General features: G+C 48.5%; 1 protein-coding gene across 1 annotated transcript in view; it reads left to right on the top strand.

Moving 5' to 3' along the window:
• The window catches only part of LOC144487940 (X-ray repair cross-complementing protein 5-like), a 31,719-nt gene extending 13,217 nt beyond the window's left edge, over positions 1 to 18,502 (top strand). Inside the window, exons 5-10 of the mRNA XM_078205994.1 lie at positions 4,770 to 4,953; positions 7,774 to 7,960; positions 11,352 to 11,536; positions 15,079 to 15,236; positions 17,838 to 17,967; positions 18,343 to 18,502. Of these exons, the coding sequence (XP_078062120.1) occupies positions 4,770 to 4,953; positions 7,774 to 7,960; positions 11,352 to 11,536; positions 15,079 to 15,236; positions 17,838 to 17,967; positions 18,343 to 18,502 (1,004 nt within the window). The remainder of the gene's footprint in view (positions 1 to 4,769; positions 4,954 to 7,773; positions 7,961 to 11,351; positions 11,537 to 15,078; positions 15,237 to 17,837; positions 17,968 to 18,342) is intronic.
• Positions 18,503 to 20,319: the final 1,817 nt, after the last annotated feature.

Here is a 20,319-nt window from a genome sequence, read left to right as displayed (position 1 = left end):
TGAGACAGAGGCCGGAATTTTACCGGCACGCCTGCCCTGATTCCAGGGATGGGTGAGGCTCGGAGAACGGCATTCTCCGTTAGTCTCGGGCGGGATCGTACGAACCTCGAGCGGACGTGCCAGTAAATTCCGGCCAGAGAGTTCCAAAGTCATGCAACCCTCTGAAAGAAAAAAATTCTCACCATCTCTGTCCTAAAAGGGCGACCACTAATTTTAAAACTGTGCCCGCTCGTTCTGGACTCTCCCACAAGAAGAAACATCCTTTCCATGCCCACCTTGTCCAGACCGTTCAGGATCTTAGTTACTTCAATCAAGTCACCCCTCACCCTTCTAAACTTCAGTGGAAACAAGCCCAGTCTGCCCAACCTTTCCCCATAAGATAACCCGCTCGTTCCAGCTATCGATCCAGCAAACCCCCTCTGAAACGTCTCCAACTCATTTACACACTTCCTTAAAATCCCATGGAATCCCTACAGTGCAGAAGGAGGCCATCGAGTCTGCACCAACCACAATCCCACACAGGCCCTATTCCTGTAACCCCACATATTTACCCTGCTAATGCGCCTGACATTAGGGACAATTTAGCATAGCCAATCAACCTAACCTGCACGTCTTTGGAGTGTGGGAGGAAACCGGAGCACCCGGAGGAAACCCACGCAGACACGGGGAGAATGTGCAAACTCCACAGACAGTGACCCAAAGCTGGAATGGAACCCGGGGGTTCGTGGCGCTGTGAGGTAGCAGTGCTAACCGCTGTGCCACCATACCTTCAATAAGACAAAAACTGCACACAGTATTTGAGATGCGGTCTCACCAATGCCCTGTGTAACTGAAGCATAGTAAGAAGTTTAACAACACCAGGTTAAAGTCCAACAGGTTTATTTGGTAGCAAAAGCCACACAAGCTTTCGAGGCTCTGAGCCCCTTCTTCAGGTGAGTGGGAATTCTGTTCACAAACAGAACTTATAAGACACAGACTCAATTTACATGAATAATGGTTGGAATGCGAATACTTACAACTAATCCAGTCTTTAAGAAACAAAACAATGGGAGTGGGGAGAGCATCAAGACAGGCTAAAAAGATGTGTATTGTCTCCAGACAAGACAGCCAGTGAAACTCTGCAGGTCCACGCAACTGTGGGAGTTACAAATAGTGTGACATAAATTCTGATTCTAGGATCGCATGATAAAGACTCAGGAGGAAAAAAGCAGAAATATTTATGTGAAATAGTGTGACATAAACCCAATATCCCGGTTGAGGCCGTCCTTGTGTGTGCGGAACCTGGCTATCAGTTTCTGCTCCGCGACTCTGCGCTGTCGTGTGTCGCGAAGGCCGCCTTGGAGAACGCTTACCCGAATATCAGAGGCCGAATGCCCGTGACCGCTGAAGTGCTCCCCATCCTTACTTTTATGTTCAATTCCTTTTGTAATAAGGAATAACATTCTATTAGCCTTCTCATTTACATGCTGTACCTGCATACTAACTTTTCGTGATTCAAGCACAGGAACACCTAGATCCCTCTGCACCTCGGCATTCTGCAATTATTCTCCATTTAAGTAATGCTGATTTTTTTATTCTTCCTGCTAAAGTGAACAACTTCACATTTTCCCACATTATACTCCATCTGCCAGATTTTTGCCCACTCAACCTGTCTGTATTCATCTGCAAACTCACGTCCCCTTCACAACATACTTTCCTATCTATCATTGTACTGTCTGCAAATGTATCTCCCATGCCTTTGCTTCCCTCATCTAAGCCATTGATGTAAAAGGTTGAGGCCCCAGCACAGACCTCTACAAGACTCTGCTCATGACCTCCTGCCCTGCCAATCAGACAAAGACCCATTTATACATACTCTCTGTTTTCTGCCAGCCAGCCAGTCTTCGATCTAGGCTCAAATGTTACCCCCTACATCGTAAGCTTTTATTTTTCACAATAATCTTTGATGCTTATCAAATGCTTATGAGAGGCATGGACGGAGTGGATAGTCAGATGCTCTTTTCTAGGGTAGGAAAGTCAGGTACTAGGAGACATAGGTTTAAGGTGCGTGGGGGAAAAGTTTAGAGGAGATGTGCCGAGGCAATTTTTTTACACAGAAGGTGATGAATGTCTGGAACGCGCTGCCCGGGGAGGTGGTGGGAGCGGGTACGATTGCGGCATTTATGGGGCAACTAGACGAATACATGAATAGGATGGGAATGGAAGGATACGGGCTCCGTAAGTGCATATGGTTTTAGTTTAGACAGGCATCATGATCGGCGCAAGCTTGGAGGGCCGAAGAGCCTGTTCCTGTGCTGTACTTTTCTTTGTTCTTCTTGCTTTGCTTTCTGGAAATTGAAGTACAGCACATCTACAGGTTCCCCTTTATCCACAGTATATGGTACTCCTTCAAAGAATGCCATTAAGTTGGTTAAACATAATTTCCCTTTCACAAAATCATGCTGACTTTTCCCAATTACCTTGGGATTTTATAAGTGTCCAGCTATAGCCTCCTTCATAGAATCATAGAAACCCTACAACACAAAAAGAAGCCATTCGGCCCATCGAGTCTGCACCGACCACAATCCCACCCAGGCCCTACCCCCACATCCCTACATATTTACCCACTAATCCCTCTAACCTACGCATCTCAGGACACTAAGGGCAATTTTAGCATGGCCAATCAACCTAACCCGCGCATCTTTGGACTTAACAATCAATTCTAACAATTTTCCCACGGCAGATGTCAAGCTAACTGGCCTATAATTTCCTGTTTTTGGCCTCCCTCCCTTCTTGAATAGAGGGGTTATATTTGCCACTTTCCAATTTGATGGAAACTTTCCAGAATCTAGAGAATTTTGCAAAATTAACACCAATGTATCTACCACCTCATTTGTTCAAGACCCTAGGATGAAGTCTATCAGGACCCGGAGACTTGCCAGCCTTAGCTCCATCAGTTTGCTCAAACCACTTCTCTAATGATTGTAATTTCACCAAGTTCCTCTCCCCTTTCCACCTCCAGATTTACAGATATTTCTGGAATGTTTATGTATCCTCTCCAGTGAAGACGAAATCCAAATATGTGTTCATTTTGTTGGCCATCTTCCTATTATCTACTATTGTCTACCCATTGGGCGACGTGGTGGCACAGTGGTTAGCACTGCTGCCTCACAGCACCAGAGACCCGGTTTGATTCCCGGCTTGGGTGACAGCCTGTGTGGAGTTTGCACGTTCTCCTCGTGTCTGCGTGCGTTTCCTTCGGGTGCTCCGGTTTCCTCCCACAGTCCAAAGATGTGCAGGTTAGATGGATTGGCCATGCTAAATTGCCCCTTAGTGTCCAAAAATGTGTAGAATCATAGAATCCCTATAGTGCAGGAGGAGACCATTCGGCCCATTGAGTCTTCACTGACAATCCCACCCAGGCCCTATCCCCATAACCTTATGTATTTACCCAGCTAATTCTCCTGATACTGTAGGTTAGGTGGATTAGCCATGGTCAATGCATGGGGTTACAGGGATAAATCGATTGGGTGGATCTGAGTAAGATGTTTTTTCGGAGAGCTGGTGCAGACTCAATGGGCTGAATGGTCTCCTTATGCACTGTAGGGATTCTATGGTTCATTCTCACTCTCTAGAGGGCCCACTTAACTTGCTATTTTCCTGTTTAAACACCTGTAGAAACACATGCTATAAGTTTTCACATTTCTAGCCATCTTCCTCTCATACTCTAATTTCTTTCTCCTGATTAACCTTTGGTCATTCTCTGCTGTTCTTCACATTCTAACCAATCATCTGGCCTGCAGTCAGATGCTTAAGTTTGACAGTTTCCTTAACTTCTTTAGTTAACCACAGAAGTGGGTCCTCCCCCTCCAAATCTTTTTAATAGTAGAAATTTGCTTATTCAGAATATTCTGAAATAGCCCCTTAAATGTCTGCCACTGCTTGTCTATTGATCTGTCCCCTAGCCTAATCTCCCAGTTCACTTAGCTAGCACAACTTTCATGCCCACATAGTTGCCTTTATTTAAGTTTAAAATACTAGCCTTAGGCCCACTCTTCTCCCTTTCAAACTATTCAGTCGTGTTGAAGCAGGGTTAGACAGTGTAGTGGCCAGACCAGTGTTGTACTGTGCATTGGAGCTTCATCGAACAATCCCTTCACTGCTTCCACTGTCCTGATTGTCACCTGAAGCGTGGTTCTGTAGGGATGGCCAGAAGGCTGTTTCCCAACATGGGTTGGTGTCCTGCCAGCCAGCATCTAAAGGGAAAGGGTAACTAAAGGGAAGGGTAAGACCTGCAGTCCACGCCAGCCTGCCCTGTGACGTGATGGTACGAAGACCGGAACTAAACACTTCTTCCTCTCTTTCCTCATTCTATCCCTCCACTCCCCGCTTCCCCCACAGTTACCGACATAGTCTGCTAATCAAGGCAAATAAACAGGCCCAAAGTCAAACCCGTCAGGCAACCAAAACCAGCCTAGGAGATCACAGATCAAATCTGATTTTCTGTACTTCACAATCTTTACCCTCGTCAAGAACTGGGTCCAGCTCCAACTTAAAGAATCTGAGAAACGTTGCAGGGAAAATTGCCGATCATTTTTGTCAAAAGACTGGGCGGAATTTTCCCGTCCCGCCCACCACGGGAATCGTAGCGAGCGGGACATGGACCCTTGGGGGTGAGCGTGGCTGGAAAATCCCGCCCATCATCTCGCGAGCAATAATAACAGAAGCTTTGCCTTTTGCTGCTATGCTGTGAATGTCGTGTCTTTGTCTCTGCCCTTGTCTGTGTACAGGGATCATCCTTGACCTGATGCATCTGAAGAAGCCTGGTGGGTTTGACATGTCTCTCTTTTACTGCGACATTGTCAGTGTATCAGAGGATGGGGATGCAGCTGTGCAAGGCGAGGGGTCAGCCAGGTTGGACGATCTGCTTCGGAAAGTGTGGGCCAAGGACTACAAGAAGAGGACCGTCACCAGGTCAGCAGTCACTCAGAGTAGCACCGTGTCTCCTGGGTCCTCGGAGAGCTTCTAATGTACTCCCTGCGGACCTTGGCAGACAGAACGTCCGTGTTCATGCACACAATCTGCTCAAATGTACGGACGATCTTCATAGATTAGGCACTCAGGGCATGTTTCCACTCGCAGGGAAGAGCGAAACCAGAAACTGTCAACACCAGGTAGTGACCAGGCCAGGAATGCAGGAGAAATTTCTTTACCCAGAGAGTGATGGGAATGTGGAACTTGGCTACCACAGGGTTGTAATGAATGGTGTAGCTGCATTTAGGGAGAAGCTGAATGAGCATGAGAGAGAAAATCATTGGCCGGTTACGCTGATAACGCTAAAAGGGAGAGGGGAGGGAGAAAGTTCATGGGAAGCGGAAATACTGGCATGCAGCTGTTGGGCTGAATGGCCTGTTTCTCTGCTGCGTCTCTTATGTTGAAACATCATAAAGTGCATCATAGAAATCATAGAAACCCTACAGTGCAGAAGGAGGCCATTCGGCCCATCGAGTCTGCACCGACCACAATCCCACCCAGGCCCTACCCCTACATATTTACCCGCTAATCCCTCTAACCTACGCATCTCAGGACTCTAAGGGGCAATTTTTAACCTGGCCAATCAACCTAACCCGCACATCTTTGGACTGTGGGAGGAAACCGGAGCACCCGGAGGAAACCCACGCAGACACGAGGAGAACGTGCAAACTCCACACAGACAGTGACCCGAGCCGGGAATCGAACCCAGGACCCTGGAGCTGTGAAGCAGCAGTGCTAACCACTGTGCTACCGTGCATCATGTTACTTTGACAGGAATCGGCCATACAAAGAATATAGTACAGCACAGGAACAGGCCCTTCAGCCCTCCAAGCCTGCGTCGACACAGGACGCCTTTCTAAACTAAAGACCTGTCGTCTCTACATAGTAAATTCCTCCATTCCCAGCCTTTTCATGTATCTATCCAGATGCCTCTTAAATGTTGCTATTGTGTCTGCTTCTACCACCTCCTCTGGCAGCGCGTCCCAGGCACTTACCACCCTCTGTGTAAAATAACCTGCCTCTCACATCTCCTTTAAACTTTCCCCCTTTTTGCCTTAAACCTCTGTCCCCTAGTAATTGGCATTTCTACCCTGGGAAAAAGACTCTGACTATCCATTCTATCCACGCCTCTCATAATCTTGTAGACTTCTCTCAGGTCGCCCCTCAGCCTCTGACGTTCAAATGAAAACAAATCAAGTTTGTCCAATCTCTTCTCATAGCTAATACCCTCCAAACCAGGTAACATCCTGGTAAACTTTTAATGTGGCGACCAGAACTGTATGCAATATTCCAAACATGCCCTAACGAAAGCTCTATACAGCTGCAACTTGACCTGCCAAATTTTGCACCCTATGGCCCAACCGATGAAGGCAAGCATGCCATACGCCATCTTGACCACCTTATCCACTTGTGTTGCCACTTTCAGGGAACTGTGGACCTGTACGCCCAGATCCCTCTGTATGTTAATGCTTCTAAGGGTCCTGCCATTTCCTGTGTATTTCCGTACTGCATTGGACCTTTCTAAATGCATCATCTTTGATTTGATTTGATTTATTATTGTCACATGTATTGGTATACAGTGAAAAGTATTGTTTCTTGCGCACTATACCGACAACGCATACCATTCATAGAGAAGGAAAGGAGAGAGTGAAAAATGTTTCAGCCATAGCTAGGATGTAGAGAAATATCAACTTAATGCAAGGTAGGTCCATTCAAAAGTCTGATGGCAGCAGGGAAGAAGCTGTTCTCGAGTCAGTTGGTACGTGACCGTATCTTTTGGTGGAAGAGAGAATGTCCGGGCTGTGTGGGGTCCTTAATTATGCTGGCTGCTTTGCTGAGGCAGCGGGAAGTGTAGACAGAGTCAATGGATGGGAGACTGGTTTACGTGATGGATTGGGCTACATTCACAACCTTTTGTAGTTTCTTGCGGTCTTGGGCAGAGCAGGAGCCATACCAAGCTGTGATACAACCAGAAAGAATGCTTTCTATGGTGCATCTGTAGAAGTTGGTGAGAGTCATAGTGGACATGCCAAATTTCCTTAGTCTTCTGAGAAAACAGAGGCGCATTTGTCTGGATTAAATTCCATCTGCCATTTCTCCGCCCAAGTCTATCCAGTCTATCGATATCCTGCTGCATCCTCTGACAATCCTCCTCACAAACATTGGTAAACATAGCAACTATTTTCCACACACACTTGAACAGTGAGATAATGACCAGATCTGTTTTTTGGAGGTTAATTTGACAGGACAGAGCTTCCCTGCTCTCCAAAGTAAAGTTTATTTATTAGTCACAAGTAAGGCTTACATTCACACTGCAATGAAGTTACTGTGAAATTCCCCTATTTACCACAGTCCGGCGCCTGTTCGGGTCAATGCACCCTAACCAGCACATCTTTCAGAATGTGGGAGGAAACTGGAGCACCCGGAGGAAACCCACGCAGACACGGGGAGAATGTGTAAACACCACACAGTGACCCGAGCCGGGAATCGAACCCGGGTCCCTGGCGCTGTGAAGCAGCAGTGCTAACCACTGTGCCACCGTGCCATCCTCCATGTGGTGCTGTGGGATCTTTTACATCCAACTGACCAAGTCGTCAGGACCTTGGCTTAAACCCCACCGCCCCCCATCCCTAAACTGCCGCCTTCTTCAACCGCTTAATGTGCATCAGAATGTCTTTGAGTTTCAGCCCCTGTTAAACTCTCTGTTCCGGTGCCGCTTGTATTTGATGTCCTGTTTTTTTTGTGTTTTGTTTTGGCCAGGCTGAACCTGAAGCTGGGAGAAGGCGTGGAACTTTCAGTCGGAGTTTACAATCTCGTGCGGAGTGCCAGGAAACCCAGTGCCATCCGCCTGTACCGAGAAAGCAACAAGCCCGTCAAAACCAAAACCCGCTGGTTTAACGGGGAGACGGGCAGTCTGCTCCTGCCCAGCGACACCAAGAAGGCCCAGGTAAAGGACGGTGAACCTATACCGTGCTGAATTAAAACGTCAACTCCTGCCTGTCCAAAGGCAAAACACTGCGGATGCTGGTAATCTGAAATACAAACAGAAAATGCTCTTTCTTAATTCATGAACGAGATGTGAGTTATTGTGCATCCCTAATTGCCCTCGAGAAGGCGATGATGGGGCGTTTTCTAAATCTGCTGCACTCTGCGATGTGAAGGCACATCCACAGTGCAGTTTCATCATGACTTTTGACACAACTGAGTGGCTTTCTAAGTCAATCAGAGGGTAGTTGAGAGTCAGCCATGCGGTTCTGGATCCTCAGACGGGCCAGACCGGGTAAGGACGGCAGATTTCCTTCTCTAAAGAGCATTAATGAACCAGATGGGTTTTTACAACAATCGGGTAATTTCATGATCACAGACTAATTTCCCCTTTATTATACAGCTCTGGCGAAGGGTCATCCAGACTCGAAACATTGGCTCTTTTCTCTATTCACAGATGCTGCCAAACCTGCTGAGATTTTCCAGCATCTTCTCTTTTTCTCCCCCAGTTGCTGTGGTGTGGTTTGAACTCGTGCCTCTAGATCGATGGCATGGTGGCACAGTAGGTTAGCACTGCTGACTCACAGCGCCAGGGACCCGGGTTCAATTCCTGGTTTGGGTCACTGTCTATCTGGAGTTTCCACGTTCTCCCCGTGTCTGCGTGGGTTTCCTCCGGGTGCTCCGGTTTCCTGCCACAGTCCAAAGATGTGCGGTTTAGGTGGATTGGCCATGCTAAATTGCCCCTTTAGTATCAGGGGGACTAGCTCGGGTAGATGCATAGGGTTATGGGGATAGGGCCTGGGTGGGATTGTGGTCGGTGCAGACTTGATGGGCTGAACGGCCTCCTTCTGCACTGTAGGGATTCTAATGATTCTATCATTAGTCAAAACCTCTGAATTACTCATCCAGTAACAGAACTCCCCTGTTATTGTATCCCTTGTGCGTACTGTACAGAGAGAAACAAGAGTTAATGTTTTAGGTCGATGACTTTTCTTTACAACTAGCCCACGTTAGACATGCCACAGGGTTCAAACAGGTACAGAAGGAAGGTATGCATGGAGGGCTGGAAAGAGTGAAAGGGGAGGCAGCAGAGATTAAATAACAGAAGAGATAATGGTGCAAGGCAAAGATAGAATGGTAATGAGATGAGTAAATAAAGAGAAAAAGAACTTGTATTAATTAAAATAGCGCCTTCCACAACTTCAAGATGGCCCAAAGCACTTCACAGCCAATGAAGTACTTCTGAACTTTCCTGCAGACAAAAGGAATATGCCCAAGCCTTGCACCTGTTTTGAATTATCTGGCAGCTTGAGGAGCCGAGAGCTCCCCATTGCTTTCTCCATGGCAAGACCTCGGCCAATCAGAGTCGACTTGTCAACCAATCAACACCCTTTTCTCCTGTGGTATAAATTGTCACAATTGTTTGAAATTTGACCTTCTGGGGTTTGTCCTGATGAGTGCAAGACAAAAAACTTCGACAACCTGTCTCCTTGTTCAGCATTGGTTTCGAAGTTTAGCCACTGCTGTAATGTAGGAATCTTTCTACTTACATTTGACTCTCTCCATCCCTTTCTTCCACAAACTGATTCCCTCCCTGTAACTTGCTTTTTTATTTTAAAATAAGGATCAGTACGAGGTATCATTTTTATTTTCTGCTCTGTCTTTAACTGGTTACCTGTTTAAAGTTAAAAGTTTATTTATTAGTGTCACAAGTAAGGCTTACATTAACACTGCAGTGAAGTTACTGTGAAAATCCCCTAGTCGCCACACTCCGGCGCCTGTTCGGGTAACACTGAGGGAGAATTTAGCACGGCCAATGCACCCTAACCAGCACGTCATTCGGACTGTGCAAGGAAACTGGAACACCCGGAGGAAACCCACGCAGACACAGGGGAGAACGTGCTGACTCCACACAGACAGTGACCCAAGCCGGGAATCGAACTCGGGTCCCTGGCGCTGTGAAGCAGCAGTGCTAACCACTGTGTCACCGTGCCGCCCCGTTTCTGGGATACGCATCACCCTTCTTCCAATGTCCTGAATATTTTGTACCATCGTAATCCAGACAGCCAGTGGGAAGAGGCTTCCATCCCTTTGCTCTTTTTATACCGAGATTAACTTTCCATTTTTCAGTCAGACCTTCACTGGATTAGCTCTTTGAAGAAGAGGCATACGGACCCGAAATGTTAACTCTGCTTCTCTCTCCGTGCACCTGCTGAGCTTTTCCAGCATTCTCTGTTTTTATTTCAGATTTCCAGCGTCCATAGTATTTTGCTTTCGCTTCATTGAGTTTATCTGCTTGATGTGGTTACATGACCATCTATATTGATGGATTATTCCACAAAATATGTCCAGCCTAATGAACAGAGCGTGCTTGAGCCTCTGTGTTATTTAACAAAATAACACAGAGGCTGTGTTACTCATGACGGTGATCGCTCATATCACACAGTGTGACCTAATCCAGAAGAGGACCGTTAGGGCGGCACGGAGGTTAGCACTGGTGCCTCACAGCGCCAGGGACCCGGGTTCGATTCCCGGCTTGGGTCACTGTCTGTGTGGAGTCTGCACGTTCTCCCGGTGTCTGCGTGGGTTTCCTCCGGGTGCTCCGGTTTCCTCCCACACTCCAAAGATGTGCGGGTTAGGTTGATTGGCCATGATAAATTGCTCCTTAGTGTCAGGGGCACTATCAGGATAGATACATGGGACTACAGGGATAGGGGCTGGGTGGGATTGTGGTCGGTACAAACTCAATGGGCTGAATGGCCTCCTCCTGCACTGCAGGGATTCTATGATTGCCCATCCCTAGTTGCCCTTGAGAAGGTGGTGGTGAGCTTCCTTCTTGAAACGCGACAGTGCATGTGGTGTAGGTACACCCACTGTGCTGTTAGGGAGGGAGTTCAGGTATTTTGACCCAGCGACAGTGAAGGAACAGCCAATATATTTCCAAGTCAGGATAGTGAGTGGCTTGGAGGGGAACTTGTAGGTGATGGTCTTCCCAGGTATCTGCTGCCCTGGCCCTTCTAGTTGGAAGTAGTTGTGGGTTTGGAAGGAGCTATTGAAGGAACCTTGGTCAGTTCCTGCAGTGCATCTTATCGATGGTACACACGGCTGCCAATGTGTCCGTGGTGGAGGAAGTGAATGCTTGTAGGAGGAGTGCCAGTCAAGCGGCTGTTTTGTCCTGGATGGTGTCAAGCTTCATGAGTGTTGCTGGAGCTGCAAGTGGAGAGTACTCCATCACTCCTGACTTGTGCCTTGTAGATGGTGGACAGGCTTTGGGAGGGTCAGCGGGCGAGTACCTCGAAAGATGTTGCTCTTTCATATAATTTAAGCCTGTTCTTGTTCTTTTTGGTTCCCAGGTTTATGGACAGAGGCAGATTGTTCTGGAGAAAGAGGAAACCGAGGAATTGAAGAGATTTGATGGCCCAGGCTTGGTTCTCATTGGTTTCAAGCCATTGTCACTCCTAAAGAAGCACCACCACATCAGACCCCCACAGTTCATTTACCCAGATGAGACGCTGGTAACAGGTAACCCTCAGCCGCTGTTACTGCTGCCCTTTGGCCAAGTGGGCATGGCTCTACCCAGGGTATTTATAGAGCTCAGGGTCCAAACTTCATCCCCCTTCTCCTCAGTTAGCTGATGGTTCACAAGACAGATTCATGCAGATAATGATGGGAAACCCTGCAGTGGCAGCGAGAAGTGTTAAAACGTTAGGAGCTAATGTTCCAGCATGAAGGAATCCTACTGGAGAGAGAGAGAGTGACATTTTATGTATTTACAATGCAGCCGTAATACAGAGCAGATGCAAATATGTTATCGGATAGAATACCCCTCCTCGAGAATCCCCCTACCCTAGAATACCCTGTATAGAATATAATTACGCTAGAAAACCCTGCATAGAATATAACTATCCTAGAATACCCTGAAGAGTATACCCTATCCTTGGGAGCTGTATCACTGATTGTTTGATGCTACCTGAGCATTATTATATCTTAAGAGATGAGAAGATGAATTTGAGCTCATTGTAACTGGTCCACTTCCTCTCATTACAGCATGCGGTTACATACTGAATGGCGTTAATGTGTTCTCTCCACTGCTCTGGATCATAGATCACGCCAAAGATTTCTCACACTTTGAATCGAGGAGTCAGGTGCTGAATCCTATTACCCTGGTTAGAAACATAGAAAATAGGAGCAGGAGGAGGCCATTCAGCCCTTCGAGTCTGCTCCATCATTCATTATGATCATGGCTGATCATCCAACTCGATATTCTGTTCCCATCTTCCCCCCCATATCTTTTGATCCTCTTCGCCCCAACCAAGTGCTATATCTAACTGCTTCTTGAATACATTCAATATTTTGGCCTCAATTACTTTCTGTGGTAGCAAATTCCACATATTCACCACCCTCTGGGTGAAGACATTTTTCCTCATCTCTGTCCTAAATGGTTTAGCCTGTATTCTTAAATTGTGATCCCTGGTTCTGTACGCCGCCCCAACCCCCCGCCATTGGGGAACATCCTTCCTGCATCTACATTGTCTCGTCTTGTTAGAAATTCAAGTTTATTTATTTGTGTCACAATTACATTAACACTGCAATGAAGTTACTGTGAAAATCCCTGAGTTGCCACACTCTGGCGCCTGTTTGGGTACACCGAGGGAGAATTTAGCATGGCCAATGCACCTAACCAGCACGTCTTTCAGATTATGGGAGGAAACCGGAGCACCCGGAGGAAACCCACGTAGACACGGGTTTCTATGAGATTCCCCCCCCCTCATTCTTCTGAACTCTGGTGAATATAATCCTAACCGACTCAATCTCACCTTGGGAGTCAGTCCCGCCATCCAAGGAATCAGCCTGGTAAACCTCCGCTCTACAGCAAGAACGTCCTTCCTCAGAAAAGGAGACAAAAGCTGCACACAATATTCCAGGTGTGGTCCCACCAAGGCCCCATATATATGCAACCAGACACCCCTGCCCCGTACTCAAATCCTCTCGCTATGAAGGCCAACATTCCATTTGCCTTTTTCACCGCCTGCTGCACCTGAATGCTTAACTTCAGCGACTGGTGCATGAGGACACCCAGGTCTCATTTCACATTCCTTTCTCCTAATTTATGGCCTTTCAGATAGTAATCTGCCTTCCGTTTTTGCTACCAAAGTGGATAACCTCACATTTCTCCAAATTATACTGCATCTGCTGTTCATTTGCCCACTCACTCAACTTGTCCACATCACACTGAAGCATCTCTCCATCTTCCTCACAGCTCACCCAGCTTTGTGTCATCTGCAGATTTGGAGATATTACATTTCGTTCCCTCGTCTAAATCATTAATTTATATGTAGTGAATAGCTGGGGCCCCAGCACTGATCCCAGCGGTACCCCACTAATCACTGCCTGCCATTTGGAAAAATACCTGTTTATTTCCTACTCTTTGTTTCCTGCCTGCCAACCAGTTTTCTATCCATCTCAATACACTACCCAATCCCATGCACTTTAATTTCACACACTGATCTCTTATGTGGGACCTTATCTGAAAGTCCAAATAAACCACATCCACTGGCTGCCCCTCATCAACTCTACTAGTTACATCCTTGAAGAATTCCAGTAGATTTGTCAAGCATGATTCCCCTCGTGTAAATCCATCTGACTCTGTCCTGTCCAGCCGCTGTTTACCAAGTGCTCTGCTATTAAATCCTCCCCCACTACCGACGTCAGGCTGACTGGTCTATAATTCCCTGTTTTCTCTCTGCCTCCCTTTTTAAATAGTGGGGTTACATTAGCTACCCTCCAATCCATAGGAACTGTCCCAAAGGCTATAGAACCTTGGAAGATGAATACCAATATACCCACTATTTCTCAGACCATTTCCTTAAGTACTCCGGGGTGTAGATTATCGGGCCCTGGGGATTTATCAGCCTTCAATCTCAATTTCCCCAAACCATTTCTCTACTAATATTAATTTCCTTCAGTTCCTCCCTCTCCCTAGACCCTGTGTTCCCCAACTTTTCTGGTACGTTATTTGTGTCCTCCTTTGTGAAGACAGAACCAGAGTATGTATTTAGTTGGTCAGCCATTTCTTTGTTCCCCATTATAAATTCCCCTGTTTCTGACTGTAAAGGACCTAGTTTGTCGTTAACAATCTTTTTCACCTCACACACCTAATAGAAGTTGGATGGCACGGTAGCACAGTGGTTAACACTGCTGCTTCATAGCTCCAGGGGCCTGGATTCGATTCCCGGCTTGGGTCACTGTCTGTGTGGAGTCTGCACATTCTCCTCGTGACTGCGTGGGTTTCCTCCGGGTGCTCCGGTTTCCTCCCACAGTCCAAAGATGTGCCGGTTAGGTTGATTGGCCATGCTAAAAATTGCCCCTTAGTGTCGTGAGATGTGTCGGTTAGAGGGATAAGTGGGTATATATGTAGGGATATGGGGGTAGGGCCTGGGTGGGATTGTGGTCGGTGCAGACTCGATGGGCCGAATGGCCTCTTTCTGTACTGTAGGATTCTATGTTTCTAAACTTTTACAGTCAATGTTTATGTTTCCCACGAGCTTACTCCCGTACTCCATTTTCCTCTTATTAATTAGTCCCTTTGCTGAATTATAAACTGTCCCAATCCTCAGGTCTACAGTTTTTCTGGATCATTTGTATGCCTCTCCCTTGGACCTTTAACTATCTCTAATTTCCCTTGTAAGCCTTGGTTTGGCCACCTTTCCAGTTTTATTTTTGTGCCAGACTGGATTAAATAATCATTCTTTGAATGTTTGCCGTTGCCGATCCACCATCGTCCCCTTAAATAACATTTCCCAATCTATCAAAGCCAACTTGTGCCTCATATTCATCGTAGTTTCCTTTACTAAGATTCAGGACCCTAGTCTCAAAATCAACTCCCTCACTGTCCACCTTGATGAAGAATTCTATCGTGTTATAGGGGATGAAGTAACAATTTGACTTTATCGTCGCCGCTTGCTAAGCAGCTCAGAGAGGTCAGCCCCCCTGGTCCTTTCCAGCAGCCTTTGGGCCAGCCCTGGTGCCAGGTGCTTATTGTTCTGAGCTGTGTTTATGTTTCACATTCCCAACGGGAAGCACCACTTTATTCAGCGCACTGCTCACCAAGTGCCTGGAGAAGGACGTGTATGCTGTTTGCCGCTACACTCCCCGGAGGAACACCCCACCCCGATTTGTGGCGTTGGTCCCACAGGAGGAGGCGCTGGATGATCAGAAAGTGCAGACCATCCCTCCAGGTCAGTGACACTGTCTCTCTCGGATCGCTCACTGACTGGGTGAGTACACTTGATTTGTCTCTCCTTTCTGACTGAGTTATGGTCACACCAGTGCCACAGAATCTCCGGCACCTTTTCTGCCTGGCCACATATGATAATTATTCACACACTATTTGTCTATGGAGGGCATCGTAGCTGTTGCCTATCCTACCCCCACTCACCTTCCCCACACACACACCACATACCACACATATACACACCACACATATACACACCACACGTATACACACCACACGTATACACACCACACGTACGTACATCACACGTACACACATCACATGTACACACATCACATGTACACACACCACACGTACACACATCATGTACACACATCTCATGTACACACACCACACGTACACACACCACACGTACACACACCACACGTACACACATCACATGTACACACATCACATGTACACACACCACACGTACAGACACCACACGTACACACATCACATGTACACACATCACATGTTCACACACCACACGTACACACACCACACGTACACACATAGCACACATTTACACACATCTCAGATACACACACGCACCACATGTACACAGACACACCACACGTACACGCACGCACCACACGTATACACACGCACCACACGTACACGCACACACCACACGTACGCGCGCACACCACACGTACGCGCGCACACCACATGTACGCGCGCGCACCACACGTACGTGCGCACACCACACGTACAAGCACGCACCACACGTACAAGCGCGCACCACATACGCGCACACCACACGTACGCGTGCACCACACGTACACACACACCACACGTACACGCACACACCACACGTACACGCACACACCACACGTACGCGTGCACCACACGTACACACACACACCACACGTACACGCACACAGCACATGTACACGCGCACCACACACACACGCACACACCACACGTACACACGCACCACACATATACGCGCACCATACGTATGCACGCACCACACGTACATGCACGCACCACACGTACATGCACGCACCACACGTACACGCACGACCACACGTACGCACACGCACCACACATACACGCGCACCACACGTACGTGCACACCACACGTATGCGCGCACACCACACGTACAAGCGCGCACCACACGTACAAGCGCGCACCACACGTACAAGCGCACACCACACGTACAAGCGCACACCACACATGTGCGCACACCACACGTACGCGCGCACCACACGTGTGCGCACACCACACGTGCGCGCGCACACCACACGTGCAAGCGCACCACACGTACACGCGCGCAACACACGTACGCGCACACCGCACGTACACACACATATATGCACACAGTGGAGCCTGGCTGATTGTGTGCAGCTCCAATGCAGAGAGGAACTGAAACCAGATATTTGATTTGATTTATTATTGTCACGTTTATTAGTATACAGTAAAAAGTATTGTTTCTTGCGCGCTATACAGACAAAACATACCGTTCATAGAGAAGGAAAGGAGAGAGTGCAGAATGTAGTGTTACAGTCACAGCGAGGGTGTAGAGAAAGATCAACGTAAGAGAAAGATAGCACCACAGCCTGGGCTTGGACTCAGATGAACTAACTTCAGATTTCTATAGTTCAGAGTTATAGCGGATACATGTTACAGTGGATGGATGAAAATTGAAGATTACATAATAACTGCTGAGAGGAAATTGATCCAATCTATAAAGGGGAAAAGATTGCAGGGCTGGGGGAAAGAGAAGGCTCTTGAGACGCATTGGATAAGCTCTTTCAAAGAGCCAGTATAGCCATGATGGGCTGAATGGCTTCTATGCAGTGTCATTCAATGAATCATTTACCATCGCTGTAGTCCTGCATTACATTGGCAGTGCAGTGATTTTAGACGTGGGTCTTCACTTGTGGTTTCCTCCCTGGGAACAGTAACCTGACGATAGGCAGAGTTTTTTAAGCGATGTTGATTGAGGGATGAATACTGGCCGAGACACCAAGGAAAACTCCCCTGCTGCTCTTCAAAACAGGGTCGTTAACATCCACCTCCGAGGGATGTGGGGACCGCAGTTTTCTGTCACGTCTGAAAAGCATTAAAGTACGCAAAGAATCCAAACACCCCACAGAGCTGCAATCCCCACTCACACACGCACCCAGGGACCTGGGTCAATTTCCAGCTTGGGTCACTGTCTGTGCGGAGTCTGCACGTTCTCCCCGTGTCTGCGTGGGTTTCCTCCGGGTGCTCCGGTTTCCTCCCACAGTCTGAAAGACGTGCGGGTTAGGGTGGATTGGCCGTGCTAAATTCTCCCTCAGTGTACCCGAACAGGAGTGTGGCGACTAGGGGATTTTCACAGTAACTTCATTGCAGTGTTAATGTAAACCTACTTGTGACACTAATAAAATAAACTTTGAAACTTTAAACTTTAAAACTTTACTAGTCGTAGCTTTGACCTGATTTCTGCAAAAACGCGAATGTTCATCCCAGGTCATCCCATCAAATGCAACTCCTGAGTCGGGCAGAGTGGACGTGTGAAATGCTCACCGATTCCTGGTACAAACAAAACAAAAAGTATTGTTTTCCCATCAGGATTCCACCTGCTTTATTTGCCTTACGCCGACGATGTCAGGAAGATCGGCTTTACGGAGAAGCGAGTGGCCAGCGAGGATCAGATCGAGAAGATGAAATCAGTGGTGCAGAAGCTCCGGTTTAAATACAGGTCAGTCGGAGGTTCCAGCGATACTTTCTGCGCCTTTAGGGGATCACTGTCTGTGCGGAGAGTCTGCACGTTCTCCCCGTGTCTGCATGGGTTTCCTCCGGGTTCCTCCCACAGTCTGAAAGGTGTGCGGGATTGGCCGTGCTAAATTGCCCCTCAGTGACCCAGATGTGTAGATTAGAGGGACTAGCGGGGTAAATACATTGGGTTACGGGGATAGGACCTGGGGTGGGATTGTTGTCGGTGCAGACTCGATGGGCTGAATGGCCTCCTCCTGCACTGTAGGATTTCTATGATTTCCCCTGTGCAGATGAACAGGAAATTTCTGCAAATTCTCCTTAAAATAAAATGGTGACCATTTCTATCCCTCTGGATTAGGCCTGAGAGCTTTGAGAATCCGGTTCTTCAGCGGCATTTCCGTAATCTGGAGGCACTGGCCCTCGATTTGAAGGAACCGGAAGAAGTTGAAGATTTGACACGTGAGTATCCTGCTGTACAGCTCGTACCCACTGCCCAGCAGCAAAAGGAATTAATTTGATTTGATTTGATTTATTATTGTCACATGTATTAACATACAGTGAAAAGTATTGTTTCTTGCGCACTATACAGACAAAGCATACCGTTCATAGAGAAGGAAAGGAGAGAGTGCAGAATGTAGTGTTACAGTCATAGCTCGGGTGGAGAGAAAGATCAACTTAATGCGAGGTCGGTCCATTCAAAAGTCTGACAGCAGCAGGGAAGAAGCTGTTCTTGAGTCGGTTGGTACGTGACCTCAGACTTTTTCCCGACAGAAGAAGGTGGAAGAGAGAATGTCCGAGGTGCGTGGGGTCCTTGATTATGATAAGGAATGATAGTGATTATGATAAGATAGTGATTGTAAAGACTAAAAAAGCCCAGCTTTCACACGTAGTCTGTAACAGAGCAGTATATCGGGAATATTTCCCATTGGATTCAGGGCCCCGGGGCAGGTATGAATATTGGGTAATTGTTGAATCCAGTTGTAATGCTCCCTGGGGGGCAGAGAGGGGTTGCTGGGGGCATGAAGAGGGGAGAAATATGGCAAAGTGGGGGGGGGTTAGGGTGGGGGAGCTGGGGGATGCGGAGAGGAGAGTCAGTGTATCAGCAAATGCATACTGTGGCAATTACAGTAATTGCCTTATTGAAGACAGGCGATGGTTATTGACTCAACCTCTGAAAGAGTATAAATGGACACAGCAGGAACAGATACTGTGGGGGAATCAGAGGAGCTTGTATCTGTACTGAGCTGCATGTAGAATAAACTTGCTGAAGGAAAAAGACCAGCTGCTGTATTATTCCTCCACTGTTAATAAGAGGGAGCTCGGGGCGGGGCGGGGGGGGGGGCGGCGGTGCAGAGCTGGGCAGAGCTGGGGGGAGGAGCAGATAGGGGGGAGAGAGGGGGAGCTGGGGGGAGAGGGGGAGCTGGGAGGGAAAGGGGGAGCTGGCGGGGAGGGGGAGCTGGGGGTGTTGAGCTCCAGCTGACGAAGGGGCAGCGCTCCGAAAGCGAGTGGCATTTGCTACCAAATAAACTTGTTGGACTTTAACCTGGTGTTGTTAAACTTCTTACCGTGTTGGAGAAGGGCAGCTGAGGGGAGTGGGGGCGAGAGAGAGGGGGTGCTGGGGAAGAGAGAGAGGGGGTGCTGGGGGAAGAGACAGGGGGTGCTGGGGGAAGAGACAGGGGGTGCTGGGGAAGAGAGAGGGGGTGCTGGGGAAGAGAGAGGGTGGGTGCTGGGGAAGAGAGAGAGGGGGTGCTGGGGAAGAGAGAGGGGGTGCTGGGGTAGAGAGAGAGTGGGTGCTGGGGAAGAGAGAGAGGGGGTGCTGGGGAAGAGAGAGAGTGGGTGCTGGGGAAGAGAGAGGGGGTGCTGGGGAAGAGATAGGGGGTGCTGGGGAAGAGAGAGGGGGTGCTGGGGAAGAGAGAGGGGGTGCTGGGGAAGAGAGAGGGGCTGCTGGGGAAGAGAGAGGGGGTGCTGGGGAAGAGAGAGGGGGTGCTGGGGAAGAGAGAGAGGGGGTGCTGGGGAAGAGAGAGGGGGTGCTGGGGAAGAGAGAGGGGGTGCTGGGGAAGAGAGAGAGGGGGTGCTGGGGAGGAGAGAGGGGTGCTGGGGAAGAGAGAGGGGGTGCTAGGGAAGAGAGAGGGGGTGCTGGGGAAGAGAGGGTTAGCTTGGGAGGGAGAGGAGAGGGGGAGCTGGGGGGGGTAGAGGGGGGAGCTTGGCGGGGGGGGGGAGAGGGGGGAGCTGGGGCGGGGGGGGGAGAGCTGGGGGGGGAGCTGGGGGGGGGGGGGGGGAAGAGGGGGAGCTGGGGGGGGAGAGAGGGGGGAGCTGGGGGTGGGGGGGAGGGGGG

The sequence above is a fragment of the Mustelus asterias genome, unplaced genomic scaffold, assembly GCF_964213995.1.
Source record: "Mustelus asterias unplaced genomic scaffold, sMusAst1.hap1.1 HAP1_SCAFFOLD_1147, whole genome shotgun sequence".
NCBI lineage: Eukaryota > Metazoa > Chordata > Chondrichthyes > Carcharhiniformes > Triakidae > Mustelus > Mustelus asterias.
This window is presented reverse-complemented; position numbering and strand designations above follow the sequence as displayed.